This window comes from Odocoileus virginianus, chromosome 8 (genome assembly GCF_023699985.2).
Source record: "Odocoileus virginianus isolate 20LAN1187 ecotype Illinois chromosome 8, Ovbor_1.2, whole genome shotgun sequence".
NCBI classification, from domain to species: domain Eukaryota; kingdom Metazoa; phylum Chordata; class Mammalia; order Artiodactyla; family Cervidae; genus Odocoileus; species Odocoileus virginianus.
In genome coordinates this window covers 70,447,720-70,473,400 of record NC_069681.1, presented here as the reverse complement: position 1 = coordinate 70,473,400, position 25,681 = coordinate 70,447,720, and the positions used below count along the sequence as shown (strand labels likewise).

General features: G+C 45.7%; 1 protein-coding gene across 1 annotated transcript in view; it reads left to right on the top strand.

Annotated features, from left to right (window-relative positions):
* The window catches only part of CRYL1 (crystallin lambda 1), a 53,617-nt gene that overhangs the window by 15,292 nt on the left and 12,644 nt on the right, over window positions 1–25,681 (top strand). The window contains exons 4-5 of the mRNA XM_070471645.1: window positions 22,668–22,829; window positions 24,633–24,827. Of these exons, the coding sequence (XP_070327746.1) occupies window positions 22,668–22,829; window positions 24,633–24,827 (357 nt within the window). The remainder of the gene's footprint in view (window positions 1–22,667; window positions 22,830–24,632; window positions 24,828–25,681) is intronic.

The window sequence follows — 25,681 nt, the reverse complement described above, 5'->3', positions numbered from 1 at the left end:
CTGGACAGCTAACACTTTCCTATTTTCATCTAACTGGATGAGGGACTGTTGTTCTGAGATACAAGAGATCGCCTAAGAGAAACCCTTTCGTGTCTTGTAATGTTTGCATTTACTTTTTCCAACGACTTCACTCAGAGAATCAGGCTGTCCCCACCGCCAAGGACACTCCAGGCCCAGCAGACTGGGGGCAGCTCGGTGCCCATGCAGGCTCCAGCCCACCAGGGCCTGAAGGCAGCCCCCGCCCCATGAAGACCCGGTGTCTCCTGGCTTCCAAAACGTGACGCTTAAGCTGCCCGGGGTTGACGGGGCCTTGCTCCTGAGCCCCTCCTCGCCCCATGTCCAGCCAGTGCTGCTGTCTTGTCTGGTCTGTGACGCTGGTTGAACTGAGAACTGGGAGCAAAGCCGGGCCTGAGCGGGGCTCCTGGTGCAGAGGCCTCAGGCCTGATGCTCCTCCAGTCCACACCGTAGACTTCCTCGTCTCCTCCCGCTCTTTCTACCACATCTTGTGTCCCACTCAGTGAAGGGTCCAGGACAGACACCAACCAGGCCCTGAGCGCTGAGCCTCTCATCCTGGCCCGCTGAGGCCTCGATTGCCGTCCTCAGAGGTTGTGGTCACCTCAAGTGACCCTTATTCCAGGCCAGGCTCCATTGATTCCAATGAGAACAGTAGGAAACCCCTTTTGGGGTCAATTTGATACATGATATTTACATGATGGAAGTGAATGCTTACAATGACGTGTATGATGTGACCTGACAGGTGAGCATGTGACGTGTCACCACACGTTTCCCAGAACAATGGTGTCCACTTGGGTCTGTCTCCACTAGAGTGATTTGGCTTCTTTTCTGAACAGTTTCCAGTGCCCTTTGCTTTTTCCTCTGAGACGTTTGCTGTGCTTTGTAATCCGTGTGTGATGATGGCTGCAAAGTTTCATCTCCAGCCTCAAGTACTAATTGTCAAGCCTTCCGTTGTTTTTTTTCTTCCCTGCAGTGGTATGGTATGATCCACATGATAACTGGCAGTGTTATTTTTCTAAAGCAATCTTTGTATGTTAGTTTCGTGTTAGTTTCTCAGTCGTGTCCGGCTCTCGTTGACTCCATAGACTGCAGCCCACCAGGCTGTTCTATCCATGGAATTCTCCAGGCGAGAACACCCAAGTGGGTTGCCATTTCCTTCTCCAAAAGCAATGTTTATGAGGTTCATTATAAATTTTCCAGCACTAGCCATTGCAAGGGAAGCCCTGTGGCTTAGTGGTAAAGAATCCACCTGCCAATGCAGCGGATGTGGGTTTGAATCCCTGGGTCAGGATGATCCCCTGGAGGAGGAAATGGCAACCCACTCCAGTATACTTGCCTGGAGAATTCCATGGACAGAGTTTGGATAGAGTCGAAAAGAGTGGGACATGACTAAGCAACTGGGCATGCACACATGCAGCTATTGCAAAGTCATGCCCCAGGAATAATTAACATGTCTGTGTTAAATTTCTTTTTCTCCTGATCCCATTTAAAAAAAAAAAAAAAGGATTCTGGGACTTCCCTGGTGGTCCAGTGGTTGGGACTCAGTGCTTCCATGGCCTGGGGCCCAGGTTTGATCCCTGGTCTGGGAACTAAGATCACAAATGCCACATGGAAAAAAAGAGAAAAAAGACCTTGAACCTAAAGAGTCAAGGCTCAGGGCTGCACTTGCTCTCCAGGGGCCTCACAGCACCTCCAGTGTTAGTGCTCAGAGACCTCCTGTTAGCCGCCTCCTCTGAGCAACTCTGTATGGCTCCCTCTTTCCTGTTTAAGGAAAATTTTCTCATCGTGGAAAAATTCACCTAGGCTTTTTGGAGGCTTCTTTGTTTATAAAAAGAAAACGATCATTGCTTTAGGGAATTGCTCAAAGGCAGGAGGAGAGCATGTGAATTAACACAAACACTTCTTTAATCACAGACCTTCCAGTTGTGCGAGTTACTGAGCCCTGGGAATCACCACCCTAGAAATGCGAGTGGTCAATTTGTCTTCCACCCAAGTCCCAGTGGGCGGGTGCCTGGGTCAGAAGGTTTCCTCTGCTAAAATGTGAGAAGGAGTGAGAATGGAACCTGAATTTCTAGCACTTAGTGCAATTTTGAAATCAAATCTGGCCTGGCAAGAAAATCTAGTGTGCTGGAGAAATAAGTATATTCTGAAAAGCTTCTAAAGTATTGACCGTTGCATAGCGTTAAGGGTCATTAGCTATGACACAGAGGCTTTATCTCATCTCTGCAACTTTTTACCTAAGATCCAGGTAGCTAGCTGGTAGGAGCCATGGGAATTTTGGTCATGGAATTGTGAGCTCTAAATGGACTTTCCTTATAGTCAGCACAGACAACTCAGATGTGTTTTTCCATGTCAATCTGAACCTTTACCTCTAAAACTGGGTAAATGATTAGTCATTTTGGTAAGGACTTTGAGATTGTTAGTAATTACAGGAAGCAGTATTCGTAATAAATACTATGGTTTAAAATTTATACATTTGCAAGGTCGGCCATTTTTTTGGTCTTGTTCCACTGAGACTCAGAGTGATCCTCCTTTTGGTAGGAGTTGGGGGGGGGGGTTGCGGGGGGCGCGGGGAGAGGGGGGCGGCAGCACTGAGTGTGCGCAGGAGTGCACGTTGAAACCTGAATTTCATTTTTCCTGTTCCATGTGTGTTTTAATTTGTAAAATCGGATTATTATTCACATATAATAAAAGCCGGCAGTTTTAGTGTTCAGGTCTGTGTGTTCTGACAAATGCATGTGGCCATGTCACCACCCTCCCCCATCTCCCCCCGCCCTCCCCAGCTTCAGAGCATTTCGGCTACCCCACAAAGTCCCCTCCTCCCACTTTGCAGCCTGACCCAGGCCCCAAAGCCGCTGGTCTGGTTTTGTCCCTGCAGCTTTGCCTTTTCTGTAATGTGGTACAATGTGGACTCACCAGGACTGCACGTGATTTGTTAGATTTACTCATAAATGTGTCCTGATTTAGATGCTACTGTAAATAGTACCTTCACAAAATTTCAGCTTCTGCTTGCTCATTGCTAGTACATAGTAATATAGTTAAAAGTGGGTTGTTTAATTTATTTAAATTTGGAGGGTTTTCCATATATCTTTGTTATTGATTTTTAGTTTAAATCTGTTCTGGTCTCAAAACATACTTGACGTTATTTCAATTCTTTTATTTTGTTGAGGCATGTTTTATAACTCAGAATATAGTCTGTTTTGGTGAATATTCCATATGCAGTTGAGAGAAATGTATTTAGAAGTGAACTGTAATATGTAAATATGGGTAAAGTTGCTGGATAGTGTTATCCAGGTCTTTTCCATCGTAACGGATTTTCTGTTACTTCTATCCATCAATGAGAGAAAAGTATTGACATCTATAATTGTGGGTTCATTTCTCAGTTCAAACCAGGCATATAGTTGGGTGTTGAGCTTCTGCCCACTCTGACAGACCCTTTTAATTAGCACGTTTTGGTCCATTGCATTTAGTGTAATTATTGATAGGGTTGGATTAAAAGCAACTGTCTTGCTTGTTCTTTTCCATTTGTTCCATTTGTTTTGTGTTCTTCTTCCCCACCCTACTTTTCGGCTGGCTTGTAGATGGAGCATTTCTTATCATTTCATTTATCTCCATGATTGTTCATTTATACCTCTTAGAAATATTTTTTTGGTGATTACCATAGGGTTTATAAAGTTTTTTTCTAACTAGTCATGGTCTATCTTCATGTATTGGGTAAGAACCTTATAGCAGCACATTCCCAGCACCTTTCTGCTTTTCTGCTGTTGTCACAGGTTTTCCTTTTACACATCCTGTCACAGCACATACAGCTGCTGCCTTTTCTTTGTATAGTCAACTAGTTTAGGGCAATTAAAATTAAACTTTATATTTATCTGCATTTTCACCATTCCAGCATTCTTCAATTCTTTGTGTAAATTCAATTTCTCCTGAATTTTTTTCAATTTTATTTATTTATTTATTTTTTTCTGTGTCTGATGTCAGGGGCAGATTGGCCGATGAACTGAACGTGAAAGTACAGTAACCCAGCAGGGGTAGTGATATCTAGGTTGGTATATTTCTGGACTGCCTCTGTGAGGCATGCCAAGAATAAGGCTGGATTGTCGTCTGCCCCTTGGGTGACTTCCCTGACTTTATCATAATTGACATGGATATGAGTATTTTTCTGCATTCCTTCTAGAATGCAGGTGATCATATGATTGAGTCTCCTGACACCTGGGTCACCAGGCTGGTAAGTCCAGTGGGGCTCTAACTGAAGTACCGCCTCATCAGCAACTGGGCTGTCCCGGTCTTGGTTATGTAAATGATCAGCATGGGCTTTTGCCGCTTGCCAGATACGGTCTTTTTCATCTAGGGTGAGAGTGGCATTTAGGATATGATATACGTCACTCCATGTGAGGTTATAGGCCTGGGAGAGTCTCAGGAATTCTTTTCTGTATCTGGTAGGATTTTCAGAAAATGATCCTAACTTTTCTTCTATCTGGCTCCATATCTGAAAATGAAAATGGCACATGGACTCAGGTGGGGCCCTCTGGTCCTGCCACCTCTCTCAGGGGAAACATGTGCTGGGTACGTGACCATGTGGCAGGTGGGGAAAGAAGGGGGGAGGGGGAGTTGGGGAGATGGGGTAGCGGGGCTGAGGGGGAGTCAGGAGAGGTTTCAGTGCCAGTAGGTGAGTTGGATGAAGGGGAAGGAGAGGGGCGGCGGGGTGGCGGGTAGGGAGGGGGCTCCTCTGCAGGGTCGAACTCTGGGGGTGCAGTAGGTTGCGGTCTGCGGTTAGTTGAGGAAGAAGAGCCCTTTTGCTTGGGAGGCAAGGTGCATAGAAGGACCTCGTGGGTGGAGCAGGCCTGGCATAGGGAGGGCCTGCTCCGAAGGGCCCAAAAGGCTTGGGCATAGGGGATCTCCAACCACTTGCCATTCCGTTTAAAGAAGTCAGTGAGATTTTGGAGAATGTTAAAGTCAAATGTGCCGACTTCAGGCCGGCGGTCTTGATTGTCTAATTGGTATTGAGGCCAAATCTGTGTACAGAGTTGCTTTAAGCAGTTAGCTTTGAGTTCAGTGAGAGTGGTTTGAGATTTTTGAGAACACAGGCCAGAGGGGAATCTTTTGGGACAGATTGGCCAGACCCCATGATTGAAAGGCAAGCAGAGGCTCCTATTGGGAACTCGAGTCGTCACCCGTATTCGCAATAGGAGTTATGAGAAGAGAGCTCTGTGTCGACGTGGAGCGTCCCCCACCGTCGCCTACAGAGTGACCCTGGGCCGGGGGTCCCTGGGACCTGGAAAGGACTGAATTCTAGGGCGCCTCTAGAACTCTGTCCGGATCGGATCTTACCTTAACCTAGGGGCCGGCTTGAGTAGAGTGTTGCATGTAGAGCGGTCGAATGGCAAGAGGTCCCTATTCTGGAGGTCGTCAGAGAGAGAGAGAAAAGGGGGTAAAGCCGAGGCCTGGGGGTACGCAAATCATCAATAAACCCTTAGCACAAGGCTTGCTCTGCTCACGAAGGCACTAGGCGTCCCTGAGGGGAACTTAAGAGCCCTGGCAGAGAAGTGAGCTCCGAGGATGTCTGCGCTCCCAGACTGGGGGGGGCGGGGGGGGGGGTGGGGAAGGGGGAGACAGTGAGAGGGAGGGAGAGTGAGAGAGAGTGAGACAAGTGCCTCGCCCTCTCCCCGGTTTCGGCACCAAAATGTAAGGTACAGTTTCGGCGAGGCAGAAAAGGAAAGAGGACCTCAACAGAAGTAGGTTACCTTTATTCGGGCAAGGAGGGGCAACAGTTGGCCTAACGACCAGGCTGAGCGCCCAATTTTATTTATATTTATTATTAAATATTACTTATTTATTTATTTATTGTTTGGCACAGCAAGCAGCATGCGGGATCTTAGTTCCTGACCAGGGATGAAACACGTGCCCTCTGAAAATTTCAAAAGTGGTGTACACACACACACACACACAAATGGCTTACACTTGTAGGGGAAAGAAAAGAAGCATAAAGACATTATGAAGTAAAAAGTGAAATTCTTCTTCCTTCATCTTCCAGCCTCTGGGGGTAAATATTGTGTGGAGAGTCTGAATTTTATTTATCCAGAGTTCTACAACTCTTGTTATCATATATTACAGACTTAACATTTTAATAACATGAATCCTATAATGGTGTAATGTTTTTGACTTGATTTTTGCAGTTAGTAATATATTGACTTTCCCCCCATGTCCTTACATACTGATCTACCTATTAGCGTGTTTTTTATAGGTTGGGAAATCGTTTACTTGTACACTATCCAATTATTAACTAAATAATGTGTTTTTAACCATTGACCATTAATGTTTAGCAATAAAACAGTTTAACACATTGAAATAATCTTTATGGTTCGAAGACTACCTTACCATATGACCCAGCAATCCCACTACTGGGCATATATCGTGAGGAAACCATAATTGAAAAAGACACATGTACCACAATGTTCACTGCAGCACTATTTACTATAGGCAGGACATGGAAGCAACCAAGATGTCCATCAGCAGATGAATAGATAAAGAAGTTGTGGTACATATATAAAATGAAATATTTCTCAGCCATAAAAAGAAACACACTTGAGTCAATTCTAGTGAGATGGATGAACCTGGAGCCTGTTATACAGACTGAAGTCAGTCAGAAAGAGAACAAATATTATGTATTAGGACATATATCTGGAATTTAGAAAAATGTATGATTTGCAGGGCAGGAATAGAGACATAGACATAGAGAACAGACTTTGGACACAGCAGAGGAAGGAGAAGGTGGAATGAATTGAGGGAGTAGCTTTGATACATTTACGTTACCATATGTAAAATAGCTAGCTGGTGGGAAGTTGCTATATAACACAGGGAGCTCAACACAGAACTCTGACCATCTAAAGGGGTAGGATGGGGTAAGGGGTAGAGGGGGAGGTTCAAGAGGGAGGGGACACACATTATACTTATGGCTGATTCACCTTGTTGTATGGCAGAAGCCAATACACTGTTGTAAAACAATTATCCTCCAATTTAAAAATATTATAATTTTTTTTAAAAAAGGCATAATAGGTAGTATTTCAGCCTCTGAAAGTTTGTGTGCTAATAAAACCTGCTCTAAAGTGCGTGTGTGCTCAGTCGTGTCCAACTCTACGACCACATGGACTGTAGCCCGCCAGGCTCCTCCGTCCATGGGGTTTTCCAATCAAGAATACTGGAGTGGGTCGCCATTTCCTTCTCCATTACTCTAATATATGGTCCGCAAATTTAAAAAATAAATAAAAGCCAGATAGTAAATGTTTCAGGCTTTGAGAGCCGAGTGCAGCCTCTTGCATATTTTACAGCCCTTCAGACATCTAAAAGCCGTTCTTGGCTGGGGGCCGTAGACTGTTTGGCCTGGATCCCAGCCTGCTGGCCCTGCTCCAGTTTGCTGAGGTGCTTTCCTCCCCGCGACCTAGAGGAAGGACTCCGCCATCAGCGCGTCTAGCCTGTGGGCCTTTCCGGCTTCCTGAGCGCATCTCTGCGGCAGTTTCCGGCTCTGCGTTTCCCGCGCGCTCTCTTGCTTCCCCTGGCGTCCGCGTGCTACACTGCAGGATCTCCGAGCGGGACTGACTCCCATCCGCGTGGGGTCAGGAAACCAGCACCTCGCACCCGCGAGGCAGGCCGGTGGATGTGCCGCTCCTGCCGGGCAGAGGCTGTGGGCTGGGCTTTCCCTCCCGGCCCTGGAGGTGCTGGCTTAGGGGAGGCGCTCGTGGATGACACCCACCTTCACGCACTCGTTCTTGTCCGTTCTTGTCCGTGCACCCGCCTGGCCCCGCCGCCTCCTGGACTGTGGCCCCAGGTGAGCCTGTCTGTCCACGTCCATCTCCTGCTTTCTCTGCAAGGCCCCTGCGCAGGTGGGATTCGGTCAGCCAAAATCAACGTGATCATCCTCAGTGTTTTTACAAATGAAACCTGGTTGATGATCGCTGTGTATCGTTCTTCTGTATTTTAAGTTGTGTTTTTAAGGTCAGGTTCATTGAAAATGGAACCTCGAGGTTTAGACCACTATCTGGCCCTTGGTGGCTTGTTGCTGGTCTTGTGAGTTCCTCTCACCCTTGTAAGTGCGGCCAATTAAGACGGAGGATTTCAGGATCATCAGTGTGGGGTACACTGATCTCCAGTGTGGGGTACGTTGATCTTTAAGATGCTTATTAAATTGATAAATGAAAACAGGTATTTCATTACCCAAATTTGTAGCAACAAACATGTTCTTGTCCCAACACTGACATTTATAATTTGGTTCCAAAGTTACTGTGAAACTGAATGAGCAACCCTACTTCCCCTAAACTTTATCAAATAGAAGCTCAGATCTCTGTTTAAAAAAGTACAGTACCACTCTTTTGGAAAGAAGGGGTGACATTATAACAAATCCTGGAAGGGTGATGTAACATTGATTGTATATAATATAAATATAGATAGAAATCTAGATATCACTGTGTATCTAAACCTTTCTTCCTATAGTTAGGAACTTAATTATCCCTTATGCCTTAGGAATTGTAGGTTGCTAAATTAATGCTCAAAGTCAAAATAGTCAAGTGTTTAATATAAACATTTTTATTTTATGAAATCTGTTAAATGGAATGTATAGATACCAACCAAGAAAATTATTTTTAATCTTATCATTCAGTTTTAAAAGTAGCCGTGGCATGCATATTTAGTGCTTGGGATGTGAGAGTTGGACCATAAAGAAGGCTTATGAACTGTGGTGTTGAAGAAGACTTTTGAGAGTCCCCTGGACTGCAAGGAAATGAAACCCAGTCAATCCTAAAGGAAATTAACCCTGAATGTTCATTGAAAGGACTGTTGCAAAAAAAAAAAAAAGGACTGTTGCTGAGGCTCCAATACTCTGACCACCTGATGGGAAGAGCCAACTCATCAGAAAAGACCCTGATGCTGGAAAGGATTGAATGCAAAAGGAGAAGAGGGCAGCAGAGGATGAGATGATTAGATAGTATAACTGACTCAATGGACATAAATTTGAGCAGACTCCAGGGGATGGTAAAGGACAGGGAAGGCTGGCATGCTGCAGTCCATGGGGTTGCAAAGAGTTGGACATGACTTAGCGACTGAACAACAACAACAAATAGTATATACTTTTGCAATTGTAATATTATTTTCCCTTTTTGTTCTTGGTGGTGGGTGGTCATTGTTTACCAAGAAACTTAGGCATCATACAGCACATCATGAAGTCCTGCCTTTTTGAGAGATATATTTTAAGGCATATGAGGAATCTGGGAATTTAATATTAATAAAAACCCAGGGACACCTGGAGCAAAACTCCATTCTAGTGAAAGTTTGAGGGCTCCGTGTCCCGCAGCGAGAGCCATGGAGGCCTGGGGTGGTGTTTGTTTTCCCGCCAGCTCTCTGGCTCTGGCTGTTCCTGGTGGCACAGGCACCCGGGGTTCAGATCTGCTTACTCTGAGCCACCCTGATGTTTATTTTCATTTGAAAGTCAATATTCCAAGACTTGCTGCCCAGCATATCTGTTTGAACAACTGGGGGAAACATAAGGAAGTTTCTTTCAAGTTGGTGACTGTCCCCTTTTAGGATTGGGTTCAGACCAGCTGCCCAGGGGAGAGCTGTCTGCCTGACATGCAGAAGCCTGGTCACCAGCAGAGCCCTGATGGATGGTGTGTGTTGGGCATGGAGGCCTTCCTGGAGGAGGCGCTTTCACACTAACTTAGAACCCTTTAAGGACCACCTTGTTCCAGGTGGTCCTCTTCTTTCCTGAAGTGACCCTCGGAAGACTCGGTTCGGCTCTGGCAATGTGTCACTAGTGACAGTTACTTACGTGAGTGGGGTTCTACACAGTGACCCTGCATAAAGCCAGCTGTTAACAGCCAAAAGTGCCAGAAATATGAAACACATGTTGTCCCGGCCTTAAAACTCCAACTGGTTTCTGTCCTGAAACAGAACGGCTCTCCGAAGTGGTGGTTGAGGTCCAGCTGCTGCTCCTTATAGATTCAGGGCCCACACCCACACTTTCCTGGGTGTAAGCTGACATTTTTATTAACTGTCTGCTGTCTCCCTAACCCCTAAGGAGGGAATCCCCTTTTTTAGAGAGGAAGAGTTGGAAATGGATGTCCTTTATTATGACCATTGTGGTACAACGGAATTACCCTGTTGCTTAGATCCAGTTAACCTGATACATTTGGGGTACTTTCCTGAGACATTATTCCTGAAATGTTAGAATAGGTGAGTGTCATTGTTTTAAAAATGAGAAATGAGAAACAAGTTATCTTGAGTCCTGCCACCCTCACAAAAGACCTGTTTTTCTTTTTATTTATTATTTGGCTGTGTTGGGTCTTAATTGTGGCACTCGGGACCTTCTTTGTGGCTCACAGACCCCCTAGTCACGGCACAGGGAGCCCCCCTAGTTGCGACTCATGGACCCCTAGTCGTGGCGCACTGACCCCCAAGTTATGGCACACGGACTCCAGGTTGCGGCTCACAGTCCCCCTAGCTGTGGCACGCGGACCCACTAATTGAGATGCGTGGACCCCCTAGTTGTGGCCCTTGAGCTTAGTTGCCCCTCAGCATATGTAATCTTAATTCCCCAACCAGGAATCAAAGCCGCATCCCCTGCATTGCAAGGCCAATTCTTAGCCACTGGGTCACCAGGGGAATCCCATGGTACTGATTTTGATAATGTGTTTTCTAGCCTATTTGGGGTAGATTTTTTCATCACTGGCCTAAAGAAGACACAGAATACGGCAAACGCTATGGTCAGTCGTTGCTGATAGCGTCAAGCTGCAGCTGCCTTGGTGTCTCCCTGGTGCGTTTTCTTTCGCATCCTTGGTCCAAGCATTCAGCTGAGACCAAGTGCGTGTGTCCTAGAGGCGTGAGAGCCATGCCTGGGGAACAAAGGACAATTCTGGCTGGAAAGGACTCTCTGGAGGGAAGGCTCATTTTGTGTAATATTCTGCGGCCTGACTCTCATGCCAGGAAGAGGAGGATGAGGTGCTCTGGAAGCCTCCTGTCGGGGTGAGATGGTTTGGGGCGTGGAATGCACCCCTGTCTGCTCAAGTTATCACCTGTCCTTAGTCAAGAAAAGGATGGAAAGGCTGGCGCCCTGGCAAGGCCACAGGGCACTTCTGCCCGTGAGAAGCTTGAACCTCCCTTGGGAAGTAAGTGGGACTGGAAGTAAATTGAACACACAGCTCAGAGTGGGGAGGGGCGAGGAGAGGGTGCAAATGATCTTGGGGACAGGCAGCTTTCACACGAGGGGGAGGAGTCTTCCTACATGTCCTTCTTGAATAAAATGAAGTACCATGTGTCTTAAGGAAACTTCTGCTGCAATGACCAGACAGTTGTAGAATGGGAGTCCATCTGTGGGGTGATCTGATTTTTCAGGGGGAAATGCTGGGAAAAGACACAAGTGTCTTGGAGGTGGAGTTTTGTGAGGCTTGTCCTTTTCCTTGGCCATATTTTCTAGATTTTCCACAATGAGCATGTATTACTTCTGTGGTAAAAAGCACATGGATCCCCTGGCAGGTGTGCTGGGAGCAGCTGAGCCTGTAGTGGTCAAGACCTGGCCTTGGGAGACAGACAGATGCGGGGTCCATGGCTCGGCGCATCTCTCCCACAGTACACAAGTTTCAGCGCGTTCTCAGCTATGCAGCAAACAGCTGTCTCTTTTCTAAGACGTGGGTCATACACAAAATGATTATCCTGAGAATTAAATGAAAAGGTGTGCAAAGCACATACCACATACCAGCTGCTGTTGAAATGCTCAGGAAATACCAGAGTTTCTTACGCCAACAGGTTTTCTTAAGCTTTTTTATACCTGAGTTTGAGTTGGGCAGTTTTGGCTTTATTTCTGCTTATGAAGCATGCGTGAATGTACGTTTCCTGCAAGTATTAGAAGAATCCTGTCATTGGCTATGGCTTTGTGTGCTCAGTCACTCAGTCGTGTCTGACTTTTTGTGACCCCCATGGACTGTAGCCCACCAGGCTCCTTTGTCCATGGAATTCTCCAGCCAAGAATACTCGAGTGGGTTACCGTTTCCTCCAGGGGATCTTCCTGACTCAGGGATCAAACCCACGTGTCCAGCGTCTCCTGCACTGGCAGTCTGTTGCTTTAGGGAGGCATAAACTTGGTAGCTCCTCTGGGAGCTTGCCCAGGCCCAGGTGGGCTGCCCGACCGGGGCTTGTCCAGCCTTCTGCGTACTGAGAACCTTGAAGTCGGGCGGTGGCTGGGCCTCCCCAGAGCCGACTGGTGACACCTGCCAGGCCTGCCGAGAGAGAAACAAGTGCTTACTTATTATGTTAAATGGCCTGTGTGAGTACGTGATGCACCTCAGCTCCTGCAGCTGCCAGGAAAATGTTCCCACGTCTTCCTGGGAGGCCTGGCTGGGCCCCAGGACCCTCTGTGCTCAGACGTGTCGGGGTTGATCTTATTGCCGGTTTCCGGCAGCAGATGTGGTCATCGCTTGCTCTGTGCGTGCTAGAAGGGCATCCTAGATGCCCTAGACAAAGACCATGTCCGTACCCTGATTCTCCAGATGTTTCCTGGTGCCAGGTGCCCCCTGGCACCTCACTCACCCCTGTCACCTCCCGCCCCAGGCTGCTCCTTGCCGTCAGCACCTGATCCTGCTCCTTTGGACAGTTTGGGGTCCTACTCTTGTTCTCTTTGCTTTAGATTCTGTCTAGTGGGCTGTTCTAAGCAGTACCCCCTCCACCTGCACCACCCCCTGCTGCCCACAGGGTTGGGGTGGCTCACAGACCCTGCTCCCTGCTTCCCTCCCCTTCCAGCTCCCTGAGCTGTTGTTTTTTAATAGTTTTGTTTGTTTGTTCTTTTAATGTGGTCCCCATCACAATTATTTTTGTTTGAAAAAAATTTTTTTTTTTTTTGGCTATGCTGCATGGCATTTGGAATCTTAGTTCCCTGACCAGAAATTGAACCTGTGCCCCTGCCTTGGAAGCGAGAAGTCTTATCCACTGGACCGCGAGGAAAGTCCCTGTTGCTTTAATAGTTTTAGGTTGTTTTTATTTTGAGAGTGACCTTCAACACATATTTTTAGTGGCTTTGAGAGATCCGCACTGTGATTTGGGGCTGTAACTTCTGGCAGAATGGATGCTGGTGGCTCCTTGTTTAACACGTGTCCTTGGGCCAGACTGTGTGGTCGTGGTTGCCACAGGCCCAGCGAGGCTTGAGCACTTGACAGGTGCTGCGAACTGACACAGGTGTAAAATCCCCACTGGATTTCAGTGACTTACTAAGGAAAAAAGAAAAGAATGTAAAATATCTCAGTTTTTAATACTGATTACATATGAAAATGACAATGTTTGGGTATATTGAGTTGTTTAGTCTCTCAGTCGTGTCCGACTCTTTACGACCTCATGGACTGCAGCACACCAGATGTCCCTGTCTATCACCAACTCCATTGAGTCGGTGATGCCATCCAACCATCTCATCCTCTGTCACTCCCTTCTCCTGCATCTTTCCCAGCATCAGGGTCTTTTTCAGTGAGTCGGCTCTTTGCATCAAGTGTTCAAAGTATTGGAGCTTTGGTTTCAGCATCAGTCCTTCCAATGAATAAAATGACAGTATTTGGATATATTGAGTTAAATAAAATTTATTGGTATAACTAAGTTCATCTGTTTCTTCCTACTTTCTTAATGTGGCTACTAGAAGACAGTGTTGTGTACATGACTCATGTGTTTCGTTGGGTGGCTGGTCTGGAGCGTGAGGTCTCCTTGGCCCTGCTTTATCAGTTAATTGTGGTCCCTGCTGTTCCCCTGGGCAGGGCCTGTCCTTTTGGTTACTGTCTAAAGGGAAGTAACCACTTGTTTTACTCACCTCTGCACATTTGATCAAGCCTCTGCCCGAAGCTGTGCACTGTGATTATGCTAGCACATTTGTCTTCAGACCTCTGGGAATATTCTGAGTGAATTATCTGTGAATGTACTGTATGACACCATATCTACGATGCTATTGATTATAAGATGTCTTCCAATGTGAGAAACGCTAAGGAAAACAAATGCATCTTAGAAGGTGACCCGCAATATTCTCTAACCCTTGACCTATTTGGTGTTTTGAGTTTCTTCCTCTAGTTAATTTGTAAATGATAAATCAAAATGCTTTGTAATGTTTTGCAGAGACCTTTAGAATGACGGACGTGGTGTCAGTGAAGTGGAGGAGTCTGGCTTCAGAGGCGGGCTCCTTACCCAGTCTCTCTGTCTCAGCCCCCTCCACTGTAAAATGAGGCGATCATGGAGCTGCTCCATTGCATTGAGAGTTGAGCGGGCGTCTGTGAATTAAACGAACTCCTTTTTATTAGCACCCGAGCAGCGCATAGCTCAGAGGAAGTCAGCAAAGTGGGCTCACCCTTCAGCCCCTCGGTATCCCCATTTACAACCAGGGAACCGAAATGACCAAGGTTAAACATGCAGTCAGTGGTGGCGGTAGGTCAGTGTTTATCTTCTCGAATCAGATTGCATTTCTGAGCCAGAAGTGAATGTAAGAGTTCTGGCTCAGTGATGTATTTTCCCTCACGATCCTGAAATTGGATGAATGTTGCATCTCATGTGAACTCCTTCCCACATCAGCTGTTCTCAGAGTTAGAGAGACTGGTGGGCACTCAGCCCCAGGAAGGACGCCTGGAATTGCCTGAACCTTCAGATTTTTCACGTTAAGCAAGTGAGAAATTGGAATTTTTATTTCTGATTTTTAAATCTTAGTTCAGGTTTTCTTTTTTTTTTAATATTTGCTTCATTATTTGGCTGCGCTGGGTCTCAGTTGTGGCATGTAGGATCTTTTAACTGTGGCATGCAAACTCAGTTGTGGCATGTGGGATCTAGTTCTCTGACCAGGGATCCAACCCAGACACTCTGCACTGGGAATGTGGAGTCTTTCCTAATCACATTGTGACCATGTGTGACCTCTGACCACAATCTGGTCTATTAATTCTGTTTGACACTACTTGTTTCCTTTGAGAACTTTCATGAGTGTTTTCTTCTTGACCACTTTTGTTTTACTTCCTTCAAAGACATTTCTCTCAGGCTAGTGGATATGTATATAACCCTATTGTTTCGATGGTGACTTAGAGAGTGTTAAGAGTTTTATATCCAGTCTTCATTACAAAACACATTTTTGGTAGGAGGAGGTCTAACAAAGGCTTAACATAGATGTTAAAATACTTAACAGAATATTAGCAAATCAGATCTAAAAATATACATAGAGAATTATATATCGTGACCAAGTAGGACTTATTGGAGCTATACAAGGCTGGTTCAATACTTGAAAATAAATTAATGTAATCCATTACAATGCACTGCTCTTATTTTTGCATTGGATGTTCACTTATATTTTAGAGCAATTAAAAACAAAAATTTTATCTTGATTTACTCCATTTCCAGTGTTCTTCATTTCTTTGTATAGATCCAGTTTTCTGTCTAGTTTTTTTTCCTTCTGCCTGCAGACTCCCTTAAAATTCATTCCTATTCTTAGACTCATAAGTTGGCTTGGAATGAATTCCTAAACTTACTGTTTTTCTCAGAAAAGTTTTTGTTTCTTCATTTTTGAAAGATGTTTTTACTGACTATAGAACTATGAGTTGACAGGTATTTTTTCTTTTAGCACTTAAAAATGTCACTCCATTACTTTCCATCTTCTATGATCTCTCAAAAAGTCTTAATTTCGTTCTTGTATATATTATGTGACTCTTTTTCTGACTGCCTTCAGTATTTCTTTGTCTGCCTTACTCAGCAGTTTGAATATAACATACCTCTTTATCCCCAAATCCACATCCATGTGTGTGGATTTGGGGGTAAAGGGGGGCATTTATCCTGCATTGTGTTCTCTGAGCTTCATGCTTGTATAATTTTTTATTTTCTTTAGTTTTGGAATATTCTCAGCCATTATTTCCTTGAATGTTGTCTTCTGCCCCATTCCCTGTCCCTAGAAATGTTTGGATTTCAGTCACACATGTGTTAGATCATTTGATAATTTTCCTACAGGTCCTGGATGCTCTGTATATGCTCCTCAATCTTTTTGCTCTTTGTTTTTCACTTTGGCTAATTTCCACTGAATGATCTTCAAGTTCACTGATTCTTTCCCGACTATGTTGAGTCTACTGATGAGTCAGTCAAAGGCATTCTTCATCTTTGCTCCTTTGCTTTTCATTTTTAGCATTCTCTTTGATATTGTCTTCTAGTTTCTATTTCTCTGCTGAACTCACCCATATGATGTTGTCCACATTTTTCACTGGAGCCTTTAATATTTTTAATCACAGTTACTTAAAGTTCAATGTCAGATTGTACCAGCATCTGAATCATACCAGGTTCTGGTCCTGTGATCCCTCTGTCTCTTGGGTGTGCACTTTTTTGTATGCCTCATAATTTTTTGTTTTTGAAATCCAGACATCTTGAGCAGGACAGCAGATTTACGCCTGGGATTTGACACACCTTTCCTCCTACAAGGCTTTTATTGTAAGGATTTGAGTTGATCTAGTTAGGAGTTGGGCAAGTTTTAAGGTTTGCAGGTTCCTGTAGTCACCCTTGGTGCTTACAAGTTTCAAATCCTTAAGCAATACCTGTGTTAGGGTGAGGACTGGCTGCCAAAGGGTTTTCTCCCTCAATATATTCTCCACCCTCAGCTTTCAGTCTTCCCTTTGCACTGCTCTCAGAAAGAGTCTCTTTCCATGTTCTTGCTCTGTCCCTTCCCAGAAGTGTTCTTTTCTCACTAGTTACTTAACACTTGCTGGCTTGGGAAGGGTCTTCTCTTGGGATTCTGATTAAGCATTTGTCTCAGGCAGCCTGTGGCTCAGATGGCAAAGAATCTGCCTAAAATGCAAGAGACCCAGTTTTGATCCCTGGGTTGGGAAGATCCCCTGGAGAAGAAAATGACAACTCATTCCAGTATTCTTGCGTGGGAAATCCCTGAATAGAGGAGCCTGGTGGGCTACAGTCCATGGGGTCGAAAAGAGTTGGACATGACTGAATGACTAACTCTAGCATTCATTCCTCTTCCTGCCCCAGGGATAAGGGTTTTTATTTCAGTTCCCTTCTCCCACCTACAGTGAGTTTTCTGTAATGGTAGGTTTTGTGCTTTTGTCTGCATCCACTTCAGTGAATTAAGATGTATTTATGTGACATGCTGAAGGAGTCAAATGTTGGACCACAGTTTACCTGTATGTTAGAACTTTTCAACATTTCTGCATGTTTTAAAAAAATCTTTAAAAAAGTATTTCTTTTTATTTTTTATAATTTAATTAATTAATTAACTTTTGGGTGTGCTGAGTCATCACTAGCTACATGGGCTTTTCTCCAGTTGCCCAAGTGGGGGCCACTGCCTAGTTTGGTGGGGGCCACGTGCAGGGACCTCTCATTGCAGTGGCTTCTCTGGTTGTGGAGCACAGGCCCTGGGCACAGGGGCTTCAGTAGTTGCAGTGTGTGGGCTCACTAGTTGTGGCACACAGCCTTATTGCTCTGAAGCATGTGGGATCTTTCTGGATCAGGGATCAAACCTGTGTCTCCTGCATTGGCAGGCAGCCTCTTAGCCACTGGACCACCAGGGAAGTCCCAGAATATTTTAAACTATAATATTTTTTCATGTCAAGCATTTTAACTTAATTGTAAATAAGTGATTTCCTAAAAGGTATAAAATAAATTGTTGGAATGAAATGGGGATAGACACACCATCAAGGCCAGCAGTTGTCACCTGTGTCCCTTCTCTCACCTCCATCCCCTGTGGTTACTTGAGAAAGGAACCATTTCTGGAAGCAGACCACAGCCACCCTGGTCACCTCGACACCCAGTCCCCAGGAAGTCACATTCCTCAGGACAGCCTGCTCTGCTTTTTACTTTAGAAAGGTCTCTTATTGGGTATAGTTTATTCTAGATTACTATAGAACATTGTTTAGATTTATAATATGCTTTTAAAGTGTTTTGATTTTTAAGGAAAAATGTCAGGCTTTGGTTAGAACACAGTGCAGTTTATTATCTGTGATATTGAAAATCTGCACTTTTCTCTAACATGTGCTATTTGTTCTAGAGTAAGAAGGTTTATGGGATTTTTTTTTTTTTGTAATTATAACATCCACCTCTTGAGAAGTCTAGTTATAGTAGTCTATTAATCTGATAAATTTTTAACAATTGTCCTCTTTCAAGAAATAGTGGGACTTCCCTAGTGGTGCAGTGGATAAGAATTGGCCTGCCAATGCAGGGGACATGGGTTCAGTTCCTGGTCCAGGAAGATTTCACATGCTGCAGAGCAACTAAGCCCATGAGCCACAACTACTGAGTCTGCCCTCTAGAGCCCATGACTCACAGCTACTGAAGCCCATGCGCTAGAGCCCGTGCTCTGCAACACGAGAAGCCACCTCAATGTGAACCCTGTGCACTGCAGCTAGAGAGTAGCCCCGACTTGATGCAACTAGAGAAAGCCCCTACAAAGCACAAAGACCTAGTGCAGCCAAAAATAAATAAATTGATAAATAATTTTTAGAAATAAAATAAAGAAATAGTTGATACAAAAAAAAAGAAATTGCTGATGATTAAACAGGTTTCCCAGTAGTCATGTATAGATGTAAGAGTTGGACCATAAAGAAAGCTGAGTGCCAAAGAATTGATGCTTTTGAACTGCGGTGTTGGAGAAGACTTTTGAGAGTCCCTTGGACTGCAAGGAGATCAAACCAGTCAATCCTAAAGGAAGTCAGTCCTGAATATTCACCGGAAGGACTGATGCTGAAGCTGAAGCTCCAATACTTTGGCCACCTAATTCGAAGAACTGACTCATTGGAAAAGACCCTGATGCTGGGAAAGACTGAAGGCAGGAGGAGAAGAGGATGACAGAAGATGAGATGATTGGATGGCATCACTGACTCAATGGACAGGAGTTTGAGCAAGCTCTGGGAGTTGGTGATGGACAGGGACGCCTAGCTTGCTGCAGTCCATGGGATTGCAGAGTTGGACATGACTGAACAACTGAACTGAACTGAAACAGGTTGAAGCAAGAAATTGCTGATGATTAAACACATTGAAGCAAGAGATGTATTTAGTGCAAAGAGACAGAACTTATGATGTAGATCATGTCCATCCTCACGTTGAGAATGGATTCCCTTCTGCCATGGTTACAGTAGGATTTTAGCTCAAATTTCCATTCTTGCCATCTCTTTCCCTCTAAAATTGGCTAATAGAACTTCTTTGCATGTAAAATATCTTAAGCACCAAAGTCTTCTAGTTTAGTTTTTCTTTCTATCTGGAAAGAACATTGAGGACTGTTTCCAGGTATTTTGCACTGGCAAATGTAGATTTTTCTAGCAACAGGACGCCTATCTAAGATGCATGAGTTGCCTTTAAAAAAAAAATGAAATTTCATTTTCCCCGTGAAAGTATTTGTTCTGGAAGCTGCACAGGGTTGCACAGTGAGTGACTTCTGCGGAAGTCAGCGCCCTTTCAACCAGTCCCGCCTTTGCCTGGGGATTGTCCAGAACCCCGCCTCCTGGCCACGCCCCTGCCTCCTGGCCACGCCCCCTCCCCAAAACCGCCCTGCAGGATCTGAGTGCTGTCCTTGGTGAATTCTACTGATCTGTGTGCTGAGTCACTTCAGTCTCTTCCGAGCTCTTTGTGAATAAAACACTAAAGTATATAAATTGTTTACTTTAAAAAATTATAAGTAAATGAGAGAGAACAAAAAGTTAGACACGTTAATAATACCGTCATCCAGTGTCTTCCTTCTAAGTCTTTTATGCTGCTGCCGAGTAATCTTCTGATGTGCCAATAACAGTTGTGATACTTGGAAAGTTCCTTACACTTTCCTTGTCTTCAGAATCTGAGCTAGTGGTTGTGTGTGAGATTATCACTTATTATAGATACATCTCTCCCACTTCAAAACAAACAAAACACAAATAATAGCCATTGCTTGGAAAATGTCAGAGTTTAATGAAACAAAGTCAAGCTAGTTACCTTCAGCAGTGAAAGAATTTTCGCTGACACTTGACATCTAGTGGCTTTCCCTGGACGGGCCCTGGAAAGGCACGGTGAGCCCCGGGGCACTCTCACCTACTGGGAGCGGGATGTATGTCTAGCTGTTTGCTGTCACTTCCTCCCAGCTGTCCATGGCCACTAAGGGAGAGCAGCCACTCTCAAGCTTCGCGATCCACCCAAGAGATGACCATTCCAGACAAGCAGTTCTCAGACAAGCAGTGAGCAACAGTGAGATGATGAACTCAAGGCTTGACATGGATAGAGGCGTCATAACCCTGGCCCAGCACATAGAACACAAGTGGGTTAACAATGATGGCAACAATGAAACTTCAAGCAAATGCGCTGTTAAAACCCTTGCATAATTGTAGCAGGCTTGGGTTTCCTGCGCTTCGAGTGTTCTTGCCTCTTTGATAATCAGACGATCTAAAGAAAGGCATAGAATTTCAGGGGAGAATCTGCAGGCCAGACTCACAATGAGGCCATTCACGGGGCTCTTTCATTAGCCTGCACGGTATCGGCATCACGATTCGTCTCTGGCTTCACTACAAGGCTCCATTTAAACCCAACCCAACTCGCAGACTTAACTGATCCAGGAATTACTCAATACAGCCCGCCAGCTACTGTAGCTTTTCCCCTTTGATAAGGGGTTTAACACAATGGGCTTCACAGTTCTTAAATGACTCCACTTTTTTCATCCTGTCTTTGAGATGTGGTGCTTATGTGACCTTTTGTTCTGAATAAAATTTCACGTGGTGTGACTATATTTTTTTAAACTACTAACAGACGCAATAGTGATGCCTTACCCACAGAGGAAAGCTTTTAAAACCTTGTAGATGGTATAGAAATGAAATTCATGTCATAATATTTACCCAGCTAACTTCACTCTATTAGATTATTAGATATTATTAAACTTGAAGATATTTTATTTTGGGGGTGATTCTGATAAAGTTACAAGCAGTACTTCTGCATTTCGCATCGACTTTTGCACGCTGCTCGTTGTCTTCTGGTTTGTGCAGTTTCTGCCTCCACAGTGCTGATGGAAGGACCTGGGTACCCTCAGCAAGCTCCTGGTGGGGAGGGTGGTGGAGAGCCTGATCTCAGAGTGGGAGACCCTCAGGAATGAATGTATTTGGCCACAAGCCATCGGGAGTGCGGTTGGCTCCCATCGCACCCCAGAACTGTGGGTCTTAGACTTCAGTGAACATAAGTCATCAGAGTGATGGATAAGCATGCAGGTACCCAGGCCCCATGCTGAGTCTGACTCAGTACGTCTGTGGTAGGGGCTTGAGGATTTGCATGGTTAACAGTTGATTCTATTATCGGACCCCACTAGGAACCATTACCCCAAATTCACTGGGGACTGTGGGAACTCAGGGACCCTCCTGAGTAGGAGTGACCCCTGGTGGGATTTCCTGGGGCAATGCTGGGAGGGGAGGGCACACCTGAAGGTCCAGCTAGCATCCCCTTCTGTTCCTCGTCCCTCCACAGCAGGGCAGCACCCGCCCTGAGCATCCAGTTTTCATGGACCTGTGTTTGTGCATCTGAGAACGGCTTCCCACCCCACCCCCGCTCTGTGCATAATTTGAATTTCTGAACTGTCATTATCTGTGGTATTTAATCCAGATTTGCTACTCTACCCTCCTCTGTTGCCCCCTTATTAAAATAATTTCAGGTTTTTAGTAGCAAAGGTCTTTTTCAAAGGATTTCTGATTAGAAGCGGACTCTCAAAAAGCCTTTTGGGAATTATTGATGTAGCATGTTTGCTCATTTCATGAAGATAAGATTTTTCCTTGAAGATAAGTTGATCTGATGATCAGGACACACAAGTGGTGGTGACTATTGTTGATATTCATACACTTCGCCTGCAGTGCTGTTGGGTGTGCTGTTTGTAGAATCCACCCCCATACAGTTGGAGGGCTTTTTTATTATGAGAATTTTCAGCCTGACACAGAACTAGAAAATACAGTTCCCATATATGCATCACACAGTTCCCAGAGTTACCAAGATCTGTCGTACTTTCTGACAGCTATTTTTTTCCTGTTCTTAAATATTTAAAAAATTTTTATTTTTGTATTTTGTATAGTTCTTTTTGAATTTATTTTTAATTGGAGTATAATGGCTTTACAATGTTTTGTTGGTTTCTGCTGTACAATGAAGTGAATCAGCTATCCCCTCTCTCTTTAGCCTCCCTCCCACCCCCCCCATCCCACCCCTCTAGGTCATCACAGACCACTGAGCTGAGCTTCCTGTTTTACACAGCAGCTTCCTACTAGCTCTCTGTTTTACACAGGGTAGTGTGTATATGAGGGCTTCCCCAGTGGCTCAGATGGTAAAGAATCCACCTGTAATGCAGGAGACACGGGTTCTATCCCTGGGTCGGGAAGATCCCCTGGAGGAGGGCATGGCAACCCACTCCAGTATTCTTGCCTGGAGAATCCCATGCACAGAGGAGCCTGGCAGGCTACAGAATCACAAAGAGTCAGACACGACTGAAGCACCCGAGCATACACACTGTATATACGTCAGTGCTGCTCTCTCAGTTCCCCGCTGTGTCCACAAGTCCGTTTTCTACCAGTTCTTGAGTGTTGCTGGTGGTTTTCTAATTGGCTCATTCTGGGAATGATGCAAACACAAGATGCTTTGCTTGGGCCTGAGTGTGGCAAAGCTGCGTGATAACGTGAGGTTGTCCTTTTTAGGAATGTGTCCCGGAGAACCTGGAGATGAAACGGAAGCTGTTCGCTCAGCTGGACAAAATCACCGATGACCACGTCGTCTTGAGCAGCTCCAGCTCATGCCTGCTGCCCTCCAAGCTGTTCGCTGGCTTGGCACACGTGAAGCAGTGCCTGGTGGCCCACCCCGTGAGTATGTCCAGCCTGGAAACCCAGCAAGTCTCATTTGGGGTTTCCAGGAGCAATTCGTCTCGATGAAACTGCTTGTGCTTTTTAACTGCTTTCCTGAGATGTAATTCATATATCACACAATTCAACTTGTACAGTCTAATGGCTTTTTAATATATTTAGCGAGTTGGATGTTATCATCATTTTAAAAAGAATTTTATCCAGAATTTCTTGAATTGTATCTTGTATCTCATGCATTGTGAAAATGAACAAATCTTACAGACTTCTGACCTCAAGTCACTCACTGTCACAGGCCTGGGGTGCTGTGGTCAGGTTGGCTCCCACCACCTGAGTTGATCTAAGACAGGTGGGACATATGCTCAGGTGGGGTATGTGCTTGGGGTGGGTGTGAGAGTTACATAGTTACATACTATGCATAGTTAGAACTATGACTCAGGGAATGGGGAGGCCACATGTGGTCTCAGCGCTCCTGTGGTGCCGTGTCTCCTGGGGGGTCTGAGTGGGCAGAGGGAGGCCGGCTGCCAGGGTGGCCCGGGGGCAGCAGGGCTTAAAGGAAGTGTGGGCAGGAAGTCTGCAAGGCAGCCTATGAGCGAGACTGAGACAGGAGCGAGCCAGATGCACAGAAAGATGCCTTTTACCTGTTTGTCCTGACCTGTGTTCTGCCCCTACAAGGCTCACAGCACTGCAGAGACCCCAAGCCCAGCATCCCTGTCTTCCTGTAAAGAGAAGTTCATTACAGACAGACATGCTCCCAGTTCTTATAATTCTCATGTTTAAAAAGGCCAGAGGTCACACGTCTCTGGAAGGAACTCAGTGACTCCAGGCAGGGGGCTAGTGAGTCAGCCAAGAATTAATTTATAGTTTATTTGAAGTAGGTACTCCCCCAGGACAGGCTGGGAGCAGAGGAAACCTCCAAGGTGTGAGGGCCAGCTGCCCCTCCAGGCTGTTCCAGGGGAAATACTTTCTTCTCTCCTGTGGAAGTCATTTTAAAATGGATACCTCTTGTACTTTTTGGTAAATGTGAGATTTTTACCCGTTTTCACCCATACTCAGAGGAAAAACAACTTAAAATACAATATTCTTTGGGGAAAGAGTTTAGCAAACGTGCATCTGCTTAGTGGTGAGGGTTGTCAGCAGCCTTTTGTCAAATAGCATTTTCTTTAGAGGTAGGAGAACTCTCCCTGAGAATCTTCAAGAAGGATTTCTCAAAGTAAACCAAGAAAACCAGAGCCAAGAAGCCCCAAGAAAACCAATGCTGGGCAGGCAAGCCATCCTACCGTGGGCAGACTCTCTTCCTGTCTCAGACGACACTCAGTACTGAGGCTCTAGGGCGTCGCCTTGTGACTCGTGGGTGAGATTTGATCAGGGGAGCCAATATTTGAGGCTCAGCATGGAGACATTAAGGGAGTTCCAGGTTTGGGGAAGATACTGCCCATGGCACCGATGCAGTAGAATGGCTGTGACTCATGTGGGAAGAGGAGGCTGGGCGAAGGTGGGGAGAAGCCCGTGAGGACAGCTGATGGCACAGCCCCGGGAGGTCAGCAGTAAACATGCAGGGGCCCACTGGCACCCGTGAGCTGGAACCTCAGGGTTGGTTACAGTTCCTGTAGTTCTGTGCCCAAGTTCTTTCTTTGTCTGCCCTCTTTGTGAACGACTTTATTCCTCCAGTTTCTTGTCATCGGATGGGCCTCTCATTCCTGTGTCGAACCTGCCTCCCACCCACCCTGACTGCTCAGGATTGTGAATGACACCCCGAATGCCAGAGCCGTCTTCTCAACTCTCTCCGGCCATCTCTCTCCCCAGGTCAACCCACCGTATTACGTGCCACTGGTGGAGCTGGTCCCACACCCAGAGACGGCCCCCGCCACCGTGGACAGGACCTATGCCCTGATGCGGAGGGTCGGACAGTCCCCGGTCAGGCTCCTGAGGGAGGTTGACGGCTTCGCCCTGAACCGCCTCCAGTATGCGGTCATCGCTGAGGCCTGGCGGCTTGTGGAGGTGTGTGGCTGGGCTGCGGCCCATGGCTGAGCAGGGGTCGGGGGGGTTTGGGGGGTATGAGGGGCAGGAGCGGAGAACCAGGCGCTCCATCTGTTCCAGAGACCAGGGGAAAGCCCTTCCTCTCAGAGATTCCTCTGTACCACCAGTCACCTGATACTTGCATGTGATGAAGATTTCTATTCTTGCCCTTTCCTGTCATTTCCACACCATTTTCTCTGTGATGTGCTGAGTTTCCCCGTGGTCACAGTACCACCCCCAGTGGTACTATTTTTCAAGAGGAAAAAGAAATTATATTTTGAGTAAACTTGTGTCCTTTAAAGGAAGAGCTTGAGGAAGAAACAGTGGATGGCTTTTAAACTTTTTAGTTCTATGCTTGTCTCACATATAGAGAGCAGTTTATTTATATATATACACCTATATATTTACATATGGACTTCCCAGGTAGTTCTAGTGGTAAAGAACCCACCTGCCAATGCAGGAGACACTGGTTTGATCCCTGGGTCGGGAAGACCACCTGGAGGAGAGCATGGCAACCCACTGCAGTATTCTTGCCTGGAAAATCCCATGAACAGAGGAGCCTGGCGGGCTACAGTCCATGGGGTTGCAAAGAGTCAGATACGCCTGAAGTGACTTAGCACACAGAGGTTTGTCAGTTTCTTGAAAAGAAGGTTTTTTGTTTCACTGACTTTTTTTCCCCCTTACGGTTTTCCTGCTTTTCATCTCACTAACTATGGATGAAGGGTGTCCCTTCATCACAAGCAGGAGAGAGAAATTCTAGAGGAGACAGAGTGGGAGGGTGGGGCCGTTACTGCGGGCCTGTCGTAGTGGGGAACAAGGTGGGACATGACCAGGGG